This window comes from Canis aureus, chromosome 25 (assembly GCF_053574225.1).
Source record: "Canis aureus isolate CA01 chromosome 25, VMU_Caureus_v.1.0, whole genome shotgun sequence".
Lineage (NCBI taxonomy): Eukaryota > Metazoa > Chordata > Mammalia > Carnivora > Canidae > Canis > Canis aureus.
This window is the reverse complement of record NC_135635.1, coordinates 8,494,338-8,517,500: the sequence shown is the minus strand read 5'-3', so window position 1 is coordinate 8,517,500 and position 23,163 is coordinate 8,494,338. Positions and strand designations below refer to the sequence as shown.

At 40.5% G+C, this 23,163-nt stretch overlaps 1 protein-coding gene and 1 long non-coding RNA gene across 10 annotated transcripts in view; one reads left to right on the top strand and one right to left on the bottom strand.

Moving 5' to 3' along the window:
• The first annotated feature begins 4,700 nt into the window (after positions 1-4,700).
• On the top strand, positions 4,701-22,240 carry LOC144296951 (uncharacterized). The gene is made up of 3 exons (XR_013363904.1): positions 4,701-5,463; positions 11,185-14,880; positions 14,996-22,240. It is a non-coding gene; the product is annotated as an uncharacterized LOC144296951 (long non-coding RNA).
• SCAF11 (SR-related CTD associated factor 11) overlaps positions 11,127-23,163 on the bottom strand; it is a 74,109-nt gene continuing 62,072 nt past the window's right edge. For 8 of the 9 annotated variants that reach the window (XM_077870351.1, XM_077870352.1, XM_077870353.1 and 5 more), the window contains 6 exons: positions 22,221-22,327; positions 18,839-21,553; positions 17,763-18,109; positions 14,649-14,867; positions 14,163-14,282; positions 11,127-13,902 (listed from right to left, as the gene is read on the bottom strand). In XM_077870351.1, the coding sequence (XP_077726477.1) occupies positions 13,756-13,902; positions 14,163-14,282; positions 14,649-14,867; positions 17,763-18,109; positions 18,839-21,553; positions 22,221-22,327 (3,655 nt within the window). In that variant the 3' untranslated portion in view covers positions 11,127-13,755. The remainder of the gene's footprint in view (positions 13,903-14,162; positions 14,283-14,648; positions 14,868-17,762; positions 18,110-18,838; positions 21,554-22,220; positions 22,328-23,163) is intronic. The other variant, XM_077870354.1, reaches the window with a different exon arrangement.

Sequence of the window (23,163 nt, the reverse complement as noted above, 5' to 3'; positions counted from 1 at the left end):
ATAACCACTGGTCATGTTTCTTAAGTACCCCTCTAGCGTTGATTACAGAAAAGGCAAATGTATGTTATTTTTATGCAAAATATTTTATACCATGAACCACTGCTGCACTTAAAAAAATGTTTAGTATCTTAAGACTTTCCATACTGGTATGTAAAGATCTTTCACATCCATTTTTACAGCTGTATAGTACTCCATCGCACGGGTACACTGTGCATGATCTATTATTTGGACCCCTTATTGATGGATATTTAAATTACTGCCAAACTTTAATTAGGTTGGTCACTAACATTTGCTTAACACGGTTCCTGCCATTCATGATGCTGAGCATTTTCCATGTATTGGCTCAGTCTTTATGAACACTCCGTGTAATGGCTAATGTTACAAGGTGGTGTGTACAGAGGGTTGGGATGACTAAGCTCCTTGACCAAGGTCATGGCAAGTAAGTAAGGCTGTTTGGTCAGCACACAGGAAGCTAACTGTAATTAGAATTCTCTCCAGGAGTCAGACATAAGATGCTTGTTTTGGGTGCAAATTTTGTTTGTATTTGCTGCATTGTTTCTAAAAAGTATTTTCTTCCTAAGCATCATGTTGTCTTTTTTAAGATTTTCTATAACTCCTCAGAATTTTTCTCCCCCAAGTATTTCACTTATTAATTTGGCATCATCTAACTTCTTAGAGCCAGGAAAACTTTCTGGAAATAACCTTAAAGAAACATTTCTAAGAGAAGGGTTTATATTGTACATTGAAACCACAGTTTCCAACCAACAACTATCTCGCCGCTCTGGTGTATAATTTGAACAACTGTTAGCTGATTCTTCTGGACAAAGTTACTCTACGCTTTATTGGGATGTTAATAGGATTTTTTCCCTCTGTTTATACCTGCCTCCCTTACATCTCATTCAGCTTGAGCGTTGATGGAGTACTTCGGCTGCTTGTTCGGAAGATGAAGGAGACAGTCCTGCCCTGAGGCTGAGCCAAGCTTCCCAGCGCTGCCCAGTAGCAAAGGTAAAACACGGGCTGTATGAGAATTAAGAGAGTGTTCTGGAAGTTCGGTCATGTGGTGGGCTTCCCTTAAGTGATGGGTGGGGAAGGCTTCATGGAGAAAGAAAAATGTCTTCTGGAGACCTTAGGGGCTGATAGAAATTTGACAAGACCCAACAGTGATGAGCGAGTGTTTGAGTTTGGAGAGGTCTTGGTTCAAGAAGAGAGGTTACAGATTAAATGGTGCAGCGCCAGTTAGATGTTGCTAGAGCAGAGAAACGCTTTGGCCACCAAGTAAAGGACCTAAAGTGTGGTCCTGCGGAGTGTGGTCTGGCCGTCAATCATAACGAATAGGTTGAAACACATTTGGTTGGGGGAAGAGGAGGGTTTGTCCAGAATCTCTGGACTGTACTTTTATGGTTTCCCTAAACCAATGGAGAAATGTGTGGCCTTTGCTTTAGAAAGGATTTATTGATTTGAATGCTCAGACATGATGCTCTGTTTATAGCCAACCTATGTGAAAGATAACAAGACTAGTTTGGGGGTTGACCCCTTCAACAAACTTGCTGAGCAGTTGTTGCGGTCTTTGAAAATTGACATCGTTTGACAAAATAATAACTGAAAGAAAGGAACAACAGCTGCCACGATCCAATGAATTCACTCTCGGGCATGGAGTAGGGACTGGCACATTTGTCGCTCTAGTTTTCTGGTTCCAGACAGAAGCACATTTTTGAAAAAGATTTTATTTATTATTCATGAGAGACACACAGAGAGAGAGGGGCAGAGACCCAGGCAGAGGGAGAAGCAGGCTCCATGCAGGGAGCCCGACGTGGGACTTGAACCCGGGACTCCAGGATCACACCCTGAGCCAAAGGCAGCTACTAAACCACTGAGCCACCCAGGGATCCCCCAGAAGCACATTTTATGTGATGCAGAATTCTTTCAGTGGCAATTTTTTCCCCAAATTGATGATGGTTTTTTCTTTCCCCCAATTGGGACTGGATTGAAAGAAGGGAAAAGATGAAGAATAGATTGACTACCACAAATATAAACAGTGACTCTGAGCTAATTGTTGGCTTTTTTTTTTTTTTTTTTTTTTTTTACACCAAGTCTTATTGTGAAATCCCACCTTGGACGCATATAACAAAGCGCATAAAATAAGGAGTAGAGCTGCTTTACTGTAAAGCAAACCTCTCTGTAACCACTGCCCAGATCAAGAAGGAGAACTTGGTAGGCCTCCCCTCCCCAAAAGGCCCTGGCCCAGCTCAAGCATACCCCCTCCCTCACCACCACCCCCCACCGACAACTCTCCAGATTTTTTTTTTAACTCTCCAGATTTTAAGGACAATCCTTTCCTTTAAAGTTTTTTCTTAATCACCTAAGCATAGATCTCTAGATGCTATAATATAGTTTTGTCTCTTTTTGAACTTACTCTAGAAATACAGCATTGAATCGTATTTTTTGGTTTCTGCCATCTTTTCCTCAGCTGCAAGATTCATCTATGTGATAGTATTCCTTTTTTTTTTTTTTTTTGAACTGAGTAGTATTCCAAAATTGATGGCACTTGGGTTGTTTCCAGTTTGGGGCTATTACAAATGATACTAGGAACTTTCTTATCCTTGTCCCTCAGTGTGCTTGGGCACGTACTTCTGTTGACCGTTTTCTCCGCTGTGGAATCGTGTCTAGTTGTCTATTAAGATCCTGCCACAGAGCGGCCTACAAGAGTTTGCACATCGTCGATACAGCTCGGGATCAGAACTAAGAGAGCCTGGAACTATCCAAAGATGCCACGAAGTCAGGTGGGTGGAGGGATGGGCAAGAGGAGGGCTGGGCAGGTGTGCTGCCCTCACCTGGAGCCTGGGCAGACCCATTCGTAATGGTTTAAGATTTTGTTTAGAAGGTTCTGGAGGAAGTTTGTTGGCAATACGGTTATAGGAATCAACATGACTCGGAGCAAGTGTTTCATATGAATGGAATTAAGTGGTTAAAGGAAGTCTGAAGGAGGAACCGGAAGAGAAGACCAGGGAGAGGGGCCAGCGCTTACACGGTTGACTAGGTGAGTGAGTGTGAAAACTTCACGCGCCCTGGGGAGAGGCAGTGCAAATAGAAATAGGGCCGAGCCATTGCTGGGGCCCGAACTGGGTATGTTGGGTGAGGAGGGCTACGTGCAGGGCACATCTTGGGAGGAGCCAGAGGCGACACTGGCAGATGGCTACGGCCAGAGGCTTTGGACTCAGCCACCCCTGTGAGGTCTGAGTGATCCTGATCCTCATTTGACAAATGAGGTTAATAATAGGGCCTCCTTTAAAAGTTGTTATGTGGGCGGGTGGCCCCGTGGTTTAGCGCCGCCTTCAGCCCAGGGCGTGACCTGGGGACCCAGGATCGAGTCCCGCGTCGGGCTCCCTGCATGGGGCCTGCTTCTCCCTCTGCCTGTGTCTCTGCCTCTCTCTCTGGGTCCTTCATGAATAAGTAAATAGAATCTTTAAAAAAAAAAATAAGAAAAATATAAGTTGTTATGAAAAGGGAGGTGACGCAAATACAGTGTGGGCACAGAGGCAGAAAGAGCCCCTCCGTGTGGGCCCTGCTGCGGGGGCTGGCCATCCTAAGCTGGATGGAGTAAGGAGGACGTGGCTGGAGTAAGGAGGACGTGCTACCGGCGGTTTAACATGTAAAAGAAAGACTTCTGGAAATGCTGATTTAGGAAAAAAGCCATGTTACAGTCATAATGTTAGAAATGTCTAGAATTCCTCTAGGCAAGCGTGTCAATAAAAACCTGTTGAATTGAGCGTACACAACCTGGCCTTACCGACAGCTGGATTCCCTCAAGAGTCCTAGCGCACCCTGGAACCGTGAGCACCCAGGGAATGTTCCAGATCTTCTCTCTCTCTCCGCTTCATGAGGTCCAAACCCCACACAGAGTGGCTTTTGAAAACCAGGTTTAAACCAGAGTGACGATAAACCGTCAGGTGCTATTGCTGCCCCCGAGAGGGAGGAAAGAATCTGCGTGGTTTAAAGACACGCTGTGATCTAATTAATTATGTTGTTCTAACAGAGCAGCTGGGATCTACGGGGGGATCTAAAAACGTTGCCATGCGGTTTGGTTTTTTGGCTGCACATCAGCCTCCACCTGGGGAGATTTTAAACTATCCCAAATCCAAAGACTGGTTAAATCGGCCTGGGGTGAGTCGGTGTATTGCCTTTTTATTTTTTTATTTTTATTTTTTTTTTGGTGTATTGCCTTTTTAATTAATTAATTAATAGTTTGCCAACAGTGTTCTGTGGGATTCAGGTGTGCGATACGGTGATTCAGCAGCCTGCACGGCACTCGGTGCTCAGGAATATCCGTGTCCCCACCCTCAGAGCGGCTTATTACCATATTAAATCTATGGTGGCTTAAGTTTGAACCTATTCTTTTTTTTTTCTTTTTTTTTTTAAGATTCTATTTATTTATTCATGAGAGAGAGCGAGTAGCAGAGGGAGAAGCAGGCCCCATGCAGGGAGCCGGACGTGGGACTCGATCCCGGGTCCCCAGGATCACACCCTGGGCCTAAGGCAGGTGCTCCACCGCTGAGCCCCCCGGGGGGCCCAAGTTTGAACCTATTCTTTACTTCTCCCCCTGGGCCCCGTGTTCGAGGCCCATGGTGTCCTACTTTACACCCTTTTATTTTGTGGATCCCTTGACTGATTTTTATTTTTTTATTTTATTTTATTTATTTTATTTATTTTTACTTTTTTTTTCCCTTGACTGATTTTTACACAAACGCCTAAGTTTACTGCTTTTGCGCTTCCTACTTTTCTCACTCCTACTAATGGCCTCTCCACCCAAAAAGCCCCCTTTAACAATTCTCGTAGGGCTGCTTTAGTGCTGATCAATTCCTCAAACTTGTCTGTCTAGGAAACTCTTTTTGGGTCCTTCTATTGTGAATGATGCCTGGGCAGGGCAGGGCAGGGCGCTCCTGGCTGTAGGTCGCTTCCCTTCAGCTCTTTGACTATACCCTGCCGCTCCCTCCCGGCCTCGGCTTAGCCTGGCAGCCTTATGGGGTTGCCGTCCAGGTCACTGTTTTTTCTTGCCGCTTTTAAAATTCTCTGTAACTTTTTTTTTTTTTTTTTTGTCTATCACTACTTTTTGAAAAGTAGACGTTTTAATTACTATGTATCTTGGTGACCCCCTTGGCTTGATTTTGTTGGTGGCTTTCTGTGCCTCCTGGATCTGGACTCGTTTCTTTCCCCAGATTAAGGACACTCCGGTATTTATTTATTTATTTATTTATTTACTTACTTACTTACTTACTTACTTACTTACTTACTTACTTACTTATTTGATTTTATTCATGAGAGACACAGAGAGAGAGAGAGAGAGGCAGAGACACAAGCAGGCTCCATGCAGGGAGCCCGACGCAGGACTCGACCCCGGGTCTCCAGGATCACACCCTGAAGGCGGCGCTAAACCACTGGGCCACCCAAGGCTGCCCGGAAACTCGGGTATTTAAACTACATTTTCCGCCCCCTTTTCTTTCCCTTCGCCTCTGGGTTCTCCGCAATGGGGAAATGTTACTGCGCACCACGGGCGCTGAGCTCCCCAAGTCAGTTTTGCTCCTGTTATTTTTTTCTCTTTCCGTTGAGCTTGATTGCAATTCCTCTGCCCTCGGGTTACTGATCCATTTTTCGGCTTTCTCTAGTCTATTTATTCCCACTAGTCTACTTTTAGTTTGATTTTTTGAGCTCTTTTTTTTTCTTTGTTAAGGGTCTCGCTGAGGTCCTCCCTTCTCTGAAGTCCAGCGGGTCTCTTTATGACCGTTACTTTATGCAGATTATTCATCTCCGTTTCCTTGAGCTCTCTTGCTAGGATTTCCTCCGATTCTTTCACTTGAGACCCAGTCCTCTGGCTCATTGCGTCTACACCTCTGTCTGTGTCTGTGTCCGGAGTTAGCCGGGTCTCCTGCTCTTGAAGGTAGGGGGCTGCTGAAGAGGCCCCGGAGCGCCCTGCAGTAGTGTCCCCTGCTCCCCACATCCTGGCGCGTCAGAGGTGTCTCGAAGTATCGCGTGCACCCTAGGGTTGCGGCTGGGCCACTTCGGCCTCCGGTCCCCCTGGAAGGTCCCTCTTGGCCGCTGTGTGCAGGGTTTGGTCCCTGTGTTGTTGGGGAGCCAGGCTGGGGCTGCCTCGGCCTTGAGCGAGTCGGACCAGGTGTTTGCCAGATGCAGTGGCACCAAACTGCAGGACGCCTTCTGCGCTGTCCCCCAAGCAGCTTGGCCCCCAGCCCACTGTTGGGGCCACAGTGGGCCTCCCTCGTGTGTGAGGTTACCTTCCCCTCTCCCCAGAACAGGCGTCACTTTGGGGTGGTGCTGGGCCCTGTGGGCGCTCCTTGCACGCTGCCGGGCTAGTGGCACCACTTTGGATGGGCTCTGGCCAACGGCACGATGGGGGGGGCAAGTGCCCAGGCGAACCCAGGAGTGGGGGCCTGGAGCTGGTGGGGTGGGGTGGGGTGGGCTGCGCGGCTGCTAAGGTTAGGTTAGGCGCGGGGCTGCTGCGGGGGATGGAGGGGTCGCGGCCACACAACCCAGGGCAGGTGCACGTGGACAAGCTGGGTGGAGGCGTCGCTGCCCTGGTTCCCCCAGGTGCCCGCGGGGCCGCTCTCTCGTTCCTGGAGGAGTCAGTCTCCCTAAGGCAGCCCCTGCCCTCCTAGTTTAGCTCCCCACGGTTTCTCTGCCCCCCCCCCCCCCCCGCCCCCCATGTGGCCTCTTCCGCACTTACCTGCACAGGAGGCTGCTCGGCCTCAGGTCCTCTCCTGGGCTACTTACACCGACGTGGGGGTTACCTCGTACCCACGGGGGGCTGGGAGCTTCCTGGAAGGCGGTGTGTGACCCCAAACATGCAGCTAGATTGCAAACCGTCGGGCAAGTTGTGTTTCCATCATCGCCCAAGAGGAAATGGTGGGGAAGCCGGTCTGGATTACAGGGCAGAGGCTCTCCTGGTCAATATGCGGGAAATCGGGGCTCCGAGCTCTCACCTCTAGGCGGAGGGCGGGCAGCAGCCGCTTTTACGTGCCACTGGCTCAGAGAAGTAATGGAACATGCTCAGGGCTCCAAGCTGTACCTTAGTTCTCTGGGGCCTTTAAAGCCAAGACCCCTACTTACCTTAAGTGGACTATCTTCTCTGGGCGCACAGGATCGGCGGCAGTGTGCCCAAACCAGTTAGGGACCGGGAGGGAAACCTACTTCCTTAGGACTAGGGATCTCCGCCCATAAAGCCAGTGGGGCTTGACCCCTTACAGACGAGCACCCACCGGCTACCATAGGACGCTGTGCCCCGGGAGCTGCGCGCGGAGGGCCCTCCGGGAGGCACCTGCCACAGGAGCTCAAGCTGGAACCTGAGGCCAGTTCAGTGGGGAGCTGCGAGTGCCCAGCCTAAGGCCAAGCCTCGGGCCCGCTCCCCCACCGTCAGGTCCCAAGCAGCGAGGACTGCAATTTTCTTTTTTTAAGATTTTATTTATTTATGAGAGACAGAGAGAGAAAGAGAGAGAGAGAGAGGCAGAGACACAGGCCGAGGGAGAAGCAGGCTCCATGCAGGGAGCCGGACGTGGGACTCGATCCCGGGCCTCCAGGATCGCGCCCCAGGCTGCAGGTGGCGCTAAACCGCTGTGCCATGGTGGCTGCCCAGGACAGCCTTACATTTTCTTAAGTTTTTTCTGATCATACAAGTCTTGTTCGCTGTAATAAATCTGGAAGCTAAAAAGCATTAAAAATCCTCTGCTACCCAGAAATAACCCCCATTAATAATTTGTATGTTTTTGCCTTAAAAAAAAGTAAGTTGGCTTATTATGTATAGTTACCCCTCAAGTTTGGTCTGCACGTGTCCACTTACACACGGATTTTTTTTTTTTATAAATATGCTAGCGTACTATAAACATATTTTCCTTAGGATTTTAGCACTTTCTTTTCTCCAGTTTATATTATTTATATTATGGTTAAACCATAGTTTAACCATCCCCTCCAACTTCCCACTATTAAATACTAGAAAGGACTAGGAGTCAGTAGGTTTTATCATCATGGAAAGAGCATATGGCTCCTTTAAGGCTCTTTATACTTATTTTCAAGCTGCCTTTCAGAAAAATCATACAAATTCCCACCAGCGCTATTTCCTCGTGGCACTCCCGGCAGAGAATTAAATTGATCAGTTTGATAAAAGAAAGTGTATACCATTAACTGTGAACCTTTTCATGCTTATTAACTAACCACTTTTATTAAGCCATTAAAAGATGAGAACAATCTTTCAAAATGCAAATCTGCTCTTATCGAACACCTCCTGCTTGAAAGATTTCAAAAGCTTTTCTTTGCAAGACCGATTGCCGTAAGAACGCTCCACCAGTCTTCACTCCAGCCAACTTGGGCTTGGGGGTTGCCATGCTTTTCCAGTCCCAGACCTTTTGCACCTATTTCCTTTTTCAGCTCGTCTTTTCCTCTTTGCTTAGTTCTTATTCATCTTTCAGCTTTTTTTTTTTTTAATTTTTATTTATTTATGATAGTCACACAGAGAGAGAGGGAGGCAGAGACACAGGCAGAGGGAGAAGCAGGCTCCATGCACCGGGAGCCTGATGTGGGATTCGATCCCGGGTCTCCAGGATCGCGCCCTGGGCCAAAGGCAGGTGCCAAACCGCTGCGCCACCCAGGGATCCCTCTTTCAGCTCTTAAATGCCACTTCCCGAAGGGACCCTCAAGGACTGCCCTTAGGTCCTAGTGCCCTATCAGATTCTCGGATCACGCGGAGTCCTGGCATTCCTGATCAGTTATATAAATATATGGCTGCTTTCCCACCATATTGCGTTAGTTCTGGGAGAGCGAAGCCAGTGCTGTTTTGCTCCCTCTTCCCTAGTGTGGATCACACGAGGCTGGCCCTGTATGTTGAGATGATGTAGAGTGTGACCAAAGCTGTGCTATCAGCGTAGCCTGTAGTGTCTAGGATGAACTGATGCATAGGGAACCTAAGTCCTAGTTGGGACTATTAGAAGAGGCCAGATCGTAACACTGCGGGGAACTAAGGGAGCTGGATTTTTACTGCAAAGGAATTCCAGGTTGCTATGGAGGAGAACAGGAAGTGTTGAGAGAATGGAGATGGGAGGAGAATGGAAAATGCAGGAAAGATGACGGCTTCAATACTAAAAGCTTCGGACCTCCAGGACAGGAAACACGGTCACGTTAAAAAGGCAACGAAACAACGGAGACACAGAACTGTCCCCCTGCCTCTCTTCTTCCTGTCAGCTGTGTCCTGGTCCGTGCTCCCGGTATTTCACTTTTTAGTTCAGCTCTAGCTCCCGTGTGTTATACGTGTCGATCTACATCTGGGAACTCCGTGTAACACCTCGCACCCCAAGTCAAGCACTGATTCAGGGTCTACTGATCCCCTATCTGAATCCTCTATCAGTACATAGCTGGGTAACTCCGTTCATGTTTTCTAGATCTCAATTTTCTCATCAGAACAAAGAACTATTAGAATTGATTTTATTAATCAAAAGGGGTAACACAAGATTGCCTGGCACGTATTATAAGGTTAATAAATAATATTACTATGCAGCTTTTAGAAGTTTGTGGGTATGATGAAATCTCAGTATGTGAAGACTCTGCAAGTCCCTGACACATCGGTATGTACTGTTTGATGAAATCAGTGAACATTAAGGCCTATAACCAAGAGCAATTTTAATTTTACGTGTTCAGTCAACAATATCAAAGGGGGACCTACACTCTTAAGTTCAGGCACTGTGAAGGGACTATAGTATACCCTTTTCTGAGAGGAGTTTGGCAAACACTAGTCAAATTAAAAACATGCATATCTGAAACTCTATGTAAGCGCATATGCAACAAAGAGGTTCGTAGAGCAAAGTGACAAAGGGTGCTCAGTAAAACAGTGTTTCTAAGGACAAAACCTGCACATAACTTCAATGTCCATCACCATGGGAACATGACATGGCCATTATACAACAGGCAGGACACGGACATTAGGACAGACGTACCTTCAACTGATGAAGGAGCCTAGAGATGCAGAACAGTTTAAAGAATATAATTCATGTGCTGGGGGGATAAGCTGTGAAACCTATATTCCTGGAAACTTAATAAGCATTTTTGTAAATGCACTGAAGATTAGGAAAGACACACAGACCTTTCGGACAGTTCTATATGGAGAAAAAAACCAGCTTAGGAAAATAATAGTTTTACATTAGATATAATTGAATTTGTAAAATTATACATTGAGTGTGTATATAATCACACTTAAAATTCTTTTATGGGAAAAAAAATTCTTTTATGGGGAAATAAAAATTGATTGGCCAAGAGAGTCTACTTCTAGGAATTAATCCCCAGAGAATAATTTGAAATGGGATACATCAATTTATATACAAAAATGTTCACATCAGTGTTAGTACAATTTTTACTTTACATTTATTTATATTAGTAAAAACAACTTAATATCCAACAGCAGAGGATTGGTTTAAGTAATGGCACAATATGTAACAGAGTACTATCGAGCCATTACAAAATCATGCTGTAGAGTTTTTATTAAAATGAAAACTTCTAAACACATCATTAAGTGAAAAGGGTAAGTTACAACAGAGTTATGGACAGTTTAGCATTGTTACCTTTAAATGGTAGGATTACAGGTGATTTTTCTCCTTTAAGTTTTTCAGTTTCCTCCTCCTAATTTCCTATGATTTTGCAATTTAAAAAATGCTATTAAAATATATGCTTCTAGCGGACTCTAAGCTTGCTTTACAACTTGGAATTAATGTACCTACAGTGGTGCTGCTTATTTTGGTTTTTTTTTTTTTTTTGGCTCTAATCAAAGAAATACTTCAACATGGGTTTGGAAAGAGTTATAATGAGTTAAAAGTCACTATTTTCGAAGAATCATTTTTTAAAAAAACCTTAGAAAGTTTTTTTTTAATTTTATATATTTTTTAAGATATTTCCTTTATTTATTCATGAGAGACACAGAGAGAGGCAGAGACATAGGCAGAGGGAGAAGCAGGCTCCATGCAGGAACCCCGATGTGGGACTCAATCCAGAGTGGGATCTGAGCTGAAGGCAGATGCCCAACCGCTGAGTCACCCAGGCGTCCCTATATCCCAAGAATCTTAATAATAAAACATTAAAGACACTTATTTGTTTATCAAAAGAATTTATTAGAAAATATTACATACTACATATCTGTTTAAGAGTATTGTTTCAGTAGACAGCACTCCATCCTCGTACTACAAACAACGTCTCATGGACCATGGGGCAACCACTGTGCTTCTGAAGCTACATCTTTCGAATGGAACATTCAAACAGTACACACTGTGGCCATTTAAAGGACGAAATGGAGAAAATGTGGTAATTACCAGAGAAAAAAAAAATCACAAAACTTTTGGAATGTTAAAATAATAAGTAACTACTTTTAGTCTCAAAATTCTAGGCATCGCTATAGCCTAAAACATTGGTCAATGTGACTAGTAAGTTAATGGGACCAAGATTTCAAAGGCCAACTTAATACTGAATCTTAATAAATAACAAGAAATCTGTAACCCCACAAAATGTTTAAGTTTGTACACATGCAAAATTAATGTAAATTTCTGAAAAAAGCAAGAATGGGGAATGTTAAAGCATTGTTGTTGTTTTTTAACATAAAGCATGCACTTTCTAATACATTCTTAAGTATTTCTAAGTTTGAATTCTAATCCAGTAACATTCATTAGCATTTTAAATGCAGTCTAACCATGTACCCCAAGCAGATATGGAATACACACTTCTAATTTTCAAGAAAGGTGGGAATAATTCATGGCACTGATACCAAAGATGTGAGACTTTAACTCTTGACCATACCACCTAGTTTTCCTTCAAAATTTTTAAACATGTTCTCAAAGCTAAATGGTATAAAGCAAATTTTAAAATGTAACCCTACTCCCAAACAACACTGAAAGAAAATATAGGAAACATATGCACTGTGTGATTAATCATCTCAGGCTATTTGCTACAAAATTTTCAAAGTGTGAACCTGCTTTAACTGAAAATAGATTCAAAGTTCACACAATTGTTTCTAGAGTTCAAAACAAACAAATGAGGAGGTGTGTGTTGATATTTAAAACAGTCTTAATATTTTATTAGAAGAAATATACTTCCAAACTTCTTTCCCCTTCGTATCTAAACACAAACTTTAATTAAAAATATATATATAAATCAGTAGAATACCATATTACAAATGCCCAGAAATGCAGAATAAAGATCAAGAACTGCTTGGAAATACTTCTAACACTTTTTGGGATTACACTCATAATCTAATGAAGATTATGAACTAGCACAATCATTATTGGGGCCAACAATTCAAAATATTTGCCTTATCAAAGCTAGCACCAAGAAAGTATTATGCACATAAACTTGAAAAACAGATCATCTTTACTTCAGAAAAGCACAGTCCTACAGAGTATTGCTCTCTAGTTTAGCTAGTAAAAGGATCAATCTGTCTCAATGAGGCATACATCTATCTGAGCCATTAATAACATCTTATCCGAATCGCTTTCCAGTTATTTGGTATCTATTAAAAATTGTTACTGGAATGAAAATTTGTCATGGACATAACTCATTTTTTCTTCTAAGATGCCAGTTAAAATAGTGGCTCTCTAACACTTCAAACTTACCTTTTGTAAAAATTAACATTAGTATTTTAAAAAAAGACAATCAAATCCCTAGTCCCTGAAAGTCTAACCAAGACTCCATTTATTTAATTCCTCTCAATTCCAAAACACAGGTTTTGCAGCATGGTTCATGGCTACCATATGGTCACCTAATTAACACTTTATTCACGGGAAAGCATTTGGAGATTTCTCAAGTATGAAAAGAATTTCATTAGTGATTAGATGAGCAACTGAAAGCCACTGAAGTGAGTCCACCTTCATCCCAAGGAAGGGAGGATCACCACTCAACAGCAATTCTCCAGTTGCACAAATAATTTATCATTTCTCTAACAGGTAGAAGATCTCATGAAAACATAATTTTTACAAAGTCAACAAACACTTTTCCCAAACTGGTCTTCTAAATTCAACAGAATTTTAGACTTCCAAGTTGTGAATCTAGCAAATCAAACCGCTTCATCTCATTTGGGGGAAAAAAGGCACAAAAGAAAAACAAGCAGCATAACCTTTATTTGGTGATACAATAACAGTGTTCCAAAGTTTTGAACACTGAATTTTACTTATGTGATAATTTGTTTTCTATCTAAGCAATTTATTCAGATGTGTGCTTTAAAAATACACATTATGAACCCTGCAATTGGTATATTCTGTTATTAGAAATATTTTTCACGGTAATACATTATTTAACTTTCTATAATTAGAGGGAAAAATCATAAAGATCATACTTTATTTTTAGCCTGACAGAATAAATGTATTATATATATCTTTTTCAAAACCAGTGCACTTAGAAGACTCTAATTTATGCACTCCATTGTTCAAATCAAAAAGCTGTACATCTTCCAGTATCCACACTATAACACAGTCCTAGTAAAAATGCACACTCCTTTAATCCCTTTACTTTCCCTTGAATTTGCTTTTATTTTCGGGAGGAGGAAAGGATAAAGAAGTTGCAGTGCAGAACTATATTTATTTAGAACAAAACTTTATATTCTACATTAAAAAAAATAATTTTATCAAAACCAAATTTCAATCACAGTTATGTATGATTTTCATTTAAAGGTACATGTTGAAATTGCACTTTGCAGACATCTTGATAGTGTCCTTTATACTGCTCCCCATTTCAACCTATGTTTTTTTCGGTAGACACAGGTTCTTCCAGAGTTTTCTTTTGGCTTCCTTTCCGTGAATATTTGTATTTGTCTACATAGGCTTTAACCAGATTTGCCACTTTAGTAGAATTTACTTCTCCACTCTTACTATGACAAACCTATGAAAAAAGGACGGGAATATTTTTCTCATACTTACAAAGATTACAGCAAAATGGAAAGCTTTTTGAAAAACAACCCCCAAAAGATAAGCAGACATTTTTATATGCTTCATCTCTCTCATATGAACTCACTTGAAAGGTAAAAAAAGCAGGTAAGAATCAGAAGTTAGTGTTTATTATTTTAATTAGGCTTAAGCATTCCTTTATTAAAATAGGATTCAAAACAATACATACATAATTCTGTTAAAGCTAGAACTTACTTTATCTACTGCTTTCCGCACAATCTCTTTATATTCTTCCTTGGTGATATCTTTATTTTGGTAAAATGGCTTAATGGCCAATTTTACCTCCTGTGCTGCTTTTTCTTGGATTTGTAATTTCTGGCAAGAGGAAAAAGTATAATTATTATTTGCCCAATCACATACTTTAAAAAGTTTCTTTAAAAATATGAAATTGAAAACACCACACTTTTACATTATTGCAAGAATTCTTCAATTAGTGTCATAAATACAAAAGTTATTTATTAACACACACACACACCCCCCAAACATTTCAAAAAACAAAATCATGAAATACTACCAGTAACTCACTGGACATCAACATATGTATATAGAACCCTTCAAATAGCATTAGAATTTAAGACTATCAACAGTAAATTCCCTTTACCAATTATACAAAACAAAACTGTTATTTTTTCATCTTTAGCATATACAGAATATGTAGGTTGCTCTCAACCTTGAACTTGCCTTGTCTGTCTTCGAGCTATCTGCGCTGGCTTCCACTGTAACACTTACTTTGCTTTCTGTTAATTTTACAGCAGCATTAGAGGATTTGCTGTGACTTGATGACGAAGTATTACCAGAACTTGGTCCTTGAACTGTTCCCAAATTTCCTGGGGCTGCTGTTGGAGCAGGCAAGACTGGTGTACTCATGTTGTTACTTACATGAGAAGCACTAGGAATACCCTGTTTTAAAGAGGTATCAGTTAATGAATTACTTGTATTCGATAGAAGTCTTTTAAGTCATATATTAGCAATAACAAAAAAATTCAAAGTGAGTCAACCTTGGTACTTAAGGAAAATTTGTATTTCAGGTCATGTATATCTAAAGGACTCTGAAGAAATCAGTTGCATTTCTATACACTAACAATAAAACAGAAGAGAGAGAAATTAAGGAATCCATCCCATTTACAATTGCACCCAAAACCCTAAGATACCTAGGAATAAACCTAACCACAGAGGTAAAGGATCTGTACTCTAAAAACTACAGAACAGTTATGAAAGAAATTGAAGAAGACACAAAGAGATGGAAAAACAGAAAAACATCCCATGCTTATGGATTGGAAGAACAAATATTGTTCAAATGTCTATGTTACCTAGAGCAATCTATACATTCAATGCAATCCCTATCAAAATACCATAAGCTTTCTTCACAGAGGTGGAACAAATAATCCTAAACCTGAAAAGACCCTGAATAGCCAGAGGCATGTTGAAAAAGAAAACCAATGCTGGGAGCATCACATTGCCTGACCTCAAGCTGTATTACAAAGCTAGAAGCATCAAGATGACAGTATGGTACTGGCACAAAAACAGACACATAGATCAGTGGAACAGAATAGAGAACACAGAAACGGGCCCTCAACTCTATGGTCAACTCATCTTCAACAAAGCAGGAAAGAATATCCATTGGAAAAAAGTCTCTCCAAAATGGTGGTGTGAAAACTGGACAGCCACAAGCAGAAGAATGAAACTGGAATATTCTAAGATAAAAAGGCTGAAAGATCTAAACGTGAGACAAGAATCCATCAAAATCCTAGAGGAGAACACAGGCAACACCCTTTTTGAACTTGGCCACAGCAACTCCCTGCAAGACGCCTCTATGAAGGCAAGGGAAAAGCAATAATGAACTACTGGGACTTAATCAATCAGGATAAAAAGCTTCTGCACAGCAAAAGAAACCATCAACAAAACTAAAAGACAACCTACAGAATGGGAGAAGATATCTGCAAATGTCTTATCAGATAAAGGACTAGTATCCAAGATCTAGAAAGAACTTATTTAAACTCAACACCCAAGAAACAAACAATCCAGTCAAGAAATGGACAGAAGACATGAAGAGAGAACGTATACGTGGCCAACAAGCACATGAGAAAATGCTCCACATCCCTTGCCATCACGGAAATACAAATCAAAACCACAATGAGATACCACCTCACACCAGTGAGAATGGGGAAAATTAACAAGACAGGAAACAACAAATGTTGGAGAGGATGTGGAGAAAGGGGAACCCTCTTGCACTGTTGGAATGTGAACTGGTACAGCCACTCTGGAAAACTGTGTGGAGGTTCCTCAAAAGGTTAAAAATAGAGCTACCCTATGACCCAGCAATTGCACTACTGGGTATTTACCCCAAAGATACAGATGTAGTGAAACAACAGGACACCTGTACCCCAAATGTTCATAGCACCATGATGTCCTTCAACAGATGAATGGATAAAGAAGATGTGGTATATATATATATACACAATGGGATATTACGCAGCCATTAGAAAGGACGAGTGCCTACCATTTACACTGACATGGATGGAACTGGAGGGTATTATGCTGAAATAAGTTAATCGGAGAAAGACAATCATCATATGGTTTCACTCATATGTGGAATGTAAGAAATAGTGAAAGGGACCATAAGGGAAGGTGGGAAACTGAGTGGTGAAAAGTTAGAATGAGAGACTCCTAACTCTGGGAAACAAAGGGTTGCAGAAGGGGAGGTGGGCAGGGGGATAGAGTAACTGGGTGACCAACACGGAGGAGGGCACTTGATGAGATGAGCACTGGGTGTTATATTCTATGTTGGCAAACTGAATTTAAATAAAAAAATTTTTAAATGAAGGACTCTGAAGAAAAATGAGGTTTCTTAAACAGAAACCTATGTAAATATGTCAAGTGACTTTTATTTTTTTTTAATTTTTTTTAATTTATTTTTTATTGGTGTTCAATTTACCAACATACAGAATAACCCCCAGTGCCCATCACCTATTCACTACCACCCCCGTCAAGTGACTTTTAAATTACATTTGTGAATTATAATGTTCCAACAACACTAAAACAACAAAAAACAACAGCATTTAAAAAGTAAATGCTTTCTTCAAAAGCTCCTTATGAAAACGAACTAAAGTACATGCCCCACTTTAAAGACAGAAGAAAAGGAGATAGTGAAGTCAAACAGCTTGCAGGGAGCTGAGCGGGGGGGGGGGGGGGGGGGTAGGAAGTCCCAAATTCTGGAATCCTATTCCCCGTACTTTCCAACCATACACTACTCTTAGGATGCTAGAATTTATGAAACGTAGGCACAGAACTATAAGGAACACAGTGTTTACAAACTATTATTCAAATTTTCTATATGCCTCAGAGGCACTTCTTTCTTTTTAGCATGGTAAACTCGTGAAAATGAAACACAGATGGTAATGGATAATGAACAGCTTTATCTGGCATTTGTCCCAACAGACAATATAAGCTTCATCACAAGTTCCCACCTCCTAAAAAGTCCAATAAATTAGAGAATTATTTTAAAGCACCTATCACTTGATTCCAATTTAGTCTTAACTTGAAAAAGCAAACCTGTTTGGACATCAACCACAGTATCTAGTAGGTCAGATTTGATAAATATGCATTCATTTTCTTATTTGAGGGGTGGGAAGTTGAAGGAAGACAGTGAAGGGAGGCCATGAAAGTTTATCATAAACCTAATCAAATAAATGTCTCTGGATGCCAAGAAGCCCCTTCTTGCACATCTGTCCCTAACAGTTTAAAAAATGCTTACAATGGCTATGTTGATTAAACTTTAGTTGTTAAAAAACATACCTGCAATTGCTTTCCATCTGGCTGTGAAGCAATGTAGCTGACTTGCTGGGATGGTGGGGGAGGGGGTGGTGGTGGTGGGAGTCCCTGAGATACACTGGTAGGAGCAGCTACCTGCATGAGAGGCACTCCTGTGTGCAGATGCAAGGGTAGCTGAGGATGAATGTTAAATGGATTGCGCTGGATGTTCATCAAAGGAGCATGAACACCCACTGGATATGGGAAGATATTCATAGGCTGTTGTTGTGCATTCATCTGTTGCTGCATTACATTCATCTGTGGTTGCATCATATTTATAGGTAGCTGAGAACCATCTCCATGTTGGTTGGTTTGGTCTTTTAGGTTAGAATCTATCAAAAGAAAAAAGGCTTGTGAAAAAAAATTGTGTTACAAATTTCTTTGGACAGCAGCAAAGAACCACTGGTTATAGACTAAGATTAAATAACAATGAACAGACTCAGAACACCTAAATGAACTTCCAGAATTTAGTTTAATTCTGTCATCTCTAAATAATGTGGGCTGACTTTCTAACTTAAAAAAACATCCAAAATTATTTTTGAGAATAAGTTCACATAGGAACATTTGTCAACATTAGCAAAGAATCAGTACCTCAAGACATTTACTAAAGAAATAATCCTATAAAATTAGAAGATTAACCATCTTTTCAATCTTTAACAGCCTTTTTCTTGCAATGTTCTTAACCAGAAAACCCAAGGAAAGATAAATCCTTATTAGAAGAGTAACTTATTTATAGAACAATAATCAAAAAATTCAACTACACACATCTGAGATAAATGAAATAGAAGTTAAATCCTACACAACATCCCGAATTCTTCTATTTGTAGCAAACTGTACTTACAGTATTTAAGTCGTTGGCAGGGTTTGGGAGAGGTGAAAAAGGCAGTAAATACGAATGTGTATATATCTCTCTATAAATGCAAAGGGACTTGTTAAATGGGGATTCGATTTAACATTATAAAGCTATCAATAGGGATCGTTACAATTCATATAAATAAGATGTTAAATTTAAAATCTCTTTCTTCAAATAAAACTGTTATTAAGTAAACAGGATATGTTACCTTGTTCAGTTGTTTCCTCTTCTTGTCTCATCCATCCAGACTGTGGACCCGAAGAATTCCTCCCTCGTCGTGAATAATAATTTTGTACATCTGCTGGTAGAGTCTTTCTCACCGCCCAACTAGATGCAGATGTCCACCCAGATCTATCTGCCGGTGTATCAAATGAGAACTCTTGCTCATTTTTCCGCTTATAGGGTTGCTGTTCCACAAACTTAAAAGACTCATTCCCTGAACTATTTGAATTCCCTGAGAGGGGTTTTCGGTTTTGCCACCGATTTTCATTTTGATCTGTGTAGGCAAAACCACCTCTGTAAGTGCCTCTGCCACGGTTACCTCTACCACGGTTAGACATCCAACCTGAACCAAAGTTTTTATTCCAAGAATTCCCTGAATTTTCATTTCTGTTTTCTTCCCAGTGAGAATCTTTTAACTTTTCTGGATTCCTGGTCCTTGGATCGGGCCCAGAATTTATTTTTTCTGTTACCCAACTGGGACAGTCATTTCTATGTTTGTCGGCAGAATTTGGATCATCAGCAGCATCTGAACTGATGTCATTTTTTTCTTTTCTTGTATTTTCATTCTGTTTCTCTGGGTCATTCTTTCTGTACCGATCATTTCCTCGTGGACATCTCCAACCATCATTTGCCCATCTTTCCTTCCACCGAGGAGAATAAGTGTCTCTGTCATTTCTACCAAATGATGAACTCTTAATTTTTGTTCTAGATCTTGATGGTGACCGAGAACGAGATCTGGATCTAGACCATCTTCTGGTTCTCCTTTCTCTATCTCGATCTCTCCTTGACCCATCTCTATCACTTTCTCTTTCTCTGCTCCGAGACCTGGACTTTTCCCTTGGAGAGGAATCTTTCACTCTTGACTGAGATCTTCTGTTTTCTCTAGAAGTGTCTCTTTTGGGGGAGAGTGATACAGATCTCTTGCCTTCCCTCATACTATCTCTTTTTGGAGATCGAGACTGAGATCGTCTCCTTTCTCTTACGATATCCTGTTTCGGGGACTGAGAACGAGATTTTCTACGTCCTCTTGAAGATTCTTTCTTGGGAGATGGTGATTGAGACTTCCTACTTTCTTTTCCAGTTTCTCTTTTGGGAGATGGAGACTGAGACCGCTTCTTTTCTCGTGCAGTATCTTTGTTGGGAGACCAAGTTGTAGATGGGGAGTGAAATCTAGATCTTCGGGTACGAGGCTTTTTGGCTTTCTCTATCACATCTACTGGGCTTTCAGATGGTTGAGATGCAGTTTCAACTTTTTCATTTGCAGGATCAGAAGACAGCATATTATTTTGAGAACTCTGCTCCACAGAATTCTCATTCAATTGTTTAGTATCAGCATTTACAGAAGGTTCAATTTCAGATTCATTCTGGTCACTGCAAAACGAATCACATTCCATCGGTATCATTTCATTATTGTCCTCACTAAAATGCTTCTGAATTTGTTCAATGTGTGTGTGAGGCAATTCTGCAGATCTGGAATGTTCATTAGGAGATTCAGTCTTTTCTCCTGAACATTTGTCTAATTTTGTGTTAAGATTATTTTGTAATAAATTACTTCTAGAGTCTTGCATACTATTGAAATTTTCATTCTCTGAAGTATCACAGGCTGTAGTTATTTCTACATCTTCAGTTTCAACGTGCCCAAGCAATTGAACCTCTGAACTCTCTATGGATTTTTTGTCCACTGTCTGTATAATTTTACTCTCAGAAGATTCTAATGTGGGGCTGTCTACAAGCTGTTCTGTTTTTACTATTGAATCTTTATGATCAATAACTTCTACTACAGGATTCTCCATAACTTTTTCTTCATTAACCACAGAGACTGCATTCTCTGGGAACTCACCTAAGCTTGGTACAGGTTCATGTAATTCAATTTCAGACCCTGAACATGTAAGAAAATCATTTGAATGATCATCTGTGCATTTATCTGCCTTTACCTCTGATTCTGAAGGTCCAGATGTTTGGTCTTGATTTTCCAATAGATCACCTCCTTTTCCAGAAATATTTTCAGGAGTCTCACTTACTAAACATAAAACATTAGCCTCTATACTTGTATTCTCAACTTTTTGAGTTTCCTCTTCCTCTTCAACTAGTTCAGGAGGATCTTGGGTATGAGACTCAGAATATGAAGATTCCACTGCTTCCTCTGGATCATGGTTCTCAGTATGTTCCTCACTTTCTTCTACCTGTTCATTGCAACTTTTCAAGTTATCAGCAGACACATTTTCTACACTTGCCTGTACAGTACAACTGTTACCACTTTCTACATCTGATTGGTGCTCTTTCTCTATCACAGGTGGTGTGTCAGATTCTGCTGTTTCTTCATCTACTGAATCACTGGAAGATGATTTTTCAGGGGCAGGTATAGAGCTCCGAAGTTTCTTTTTCAATAAAGGTGGTTTCCTTCCTCTTCTTACAGACTTCCGTTTTGGAGCCTGTCTTGTTTGCTTTTCTGATGCAGCTGAAGAGGGAATGCTTACAGATGGACTGCTGTTATCTGGAGCATCACACCCAGAATTATTTGATACTGGGGACCTCTGAGACTGACCGGCTGCTTCAGCTCTCACGTTACGTGTCGATCTCCTGGTAGGAGTTGTTGCTGCAGGTTTTCGTCTTGTTCCTCTGGTGTTTGATGTGCCAGAAGTTTGCTTCTTCTCCTCTCCTTCTTGAGTATGTGCTAATGCATATCCCTTGCAAGAGGTACCTAGTAATATGTTTTTTTTTTAAAGTAAAAAGTAAATACATGTTTCAATAAATAAGAATAGTCTGGCTTCAGGTTATGTTAGCATAAAATAAATGTCTAAGAATGAAACCAAATATACTTATGAATCACGTTATGAATAAATGCATAGCTATTAACATCTAAGTAACAGCATGTATTTTTCAGGTTCTTTTAATGCTACCAAAATGAGTTATAAGATTTGAATTCCTGTGGGCAATCTATAGGGGAGGAAAAAACCAAAGAAAATATGTTTGGCTTGATAACTACCACTGCTTTATGAATTGATATTAACTAGGCAAAAAAACAAGAGAAAACAAGCTATCCACAAATATATAGATTGAAACTATTTGTTCATAATTAGTAGGAGATGTAACTTCTAAAGATCTACATTTTGGACACTAAAGTCCTAAACAGAAGAGAATTCTAACCAGTTCCTCAAAGATTTGAAGATGTAATTTCTTAAAGTAAAAAAGATCTACTTAGAACAATTTAAAAGTCACTGCCCAAATATTTACAGGAACATCTAGGATTTACTATTTTTACCTCATTTTATAAGCTTTCCTAAGTCATTAACACTTACTTTGTAGGATAGTGAAAGAAACTAACAAATTTTTTTTAAAAAACTAGAAAAGCATTACACAAACTTTACCAAGATTTTCTAAAGATATGGTACTGGTTGGAAAAATAGTTCTTGGCAACACAGGAGAGATGAGAGGAAGCACTTGTGTTTCAATATTCCAGGGTATAAAACCAATTCTGAAAATTCAAAACAAAATAAAGACATTTTTGTTTAAATGGTTTTAAAAAATTACACCAACATTTAAAATTATTAATTTCCCAAGTCAGGTTAGCAATTTTAAAATCAGTGTACTTAAATTATTTTTTGCCAAAAGACTAAAAATATAAATTCAAGGTTACTCATTATTCAAAGATGGCTAGCAGCTGGCTGCAAAGAACCCCGAGAAGCATGTTGTTCTGATAAAATTAATAGCAAAAGGAGATCAAGGGCAACTTCACATGTTTATCTTTTAAATAATTTAATATAATACTTTGTCAATAACTTTTTTAGCTTCTGCTTTCTCTATACTAAAGTCAATTTGTATAATAAAATGTATATAAAATGCACAGATTTTCAAAGTGTACAGTTTGATGACTTTTGACTGATGTATATCTATACCTGTGTAATCACTACCGCCTCCTACCAGAAAATGCCTTTATGCCTCTTGCACCCTCCCCTCCCTTTCTGGGCAACCAAAAAATAATTTAGCCAGGTTAATCAAATCATGGTTTTAAAGAAATCAGCAAGGTTAAAGAGAATCCGTCCTTGAAAAAATAACTTAAAACTTGGAAACAGAACATCACTTGAATTTGAAGCGTATTATTCACACACGATTATCATGTTTTTCCTTAATTTGTTTTATAAGCACTTATCCAAAGCAAAAACATCAAATACATTAAAAAAAAAAACATGATTTCTTTTCCTGTTACATTGTAAAGTTCCTCAATCTAAAAACAATGGCTCTTCAAAACTCCCAGTGTCCCTGTTAAGTTTCTGCATTCAAACCCAATCCACTCTCAGCTTCTTTCTTTCT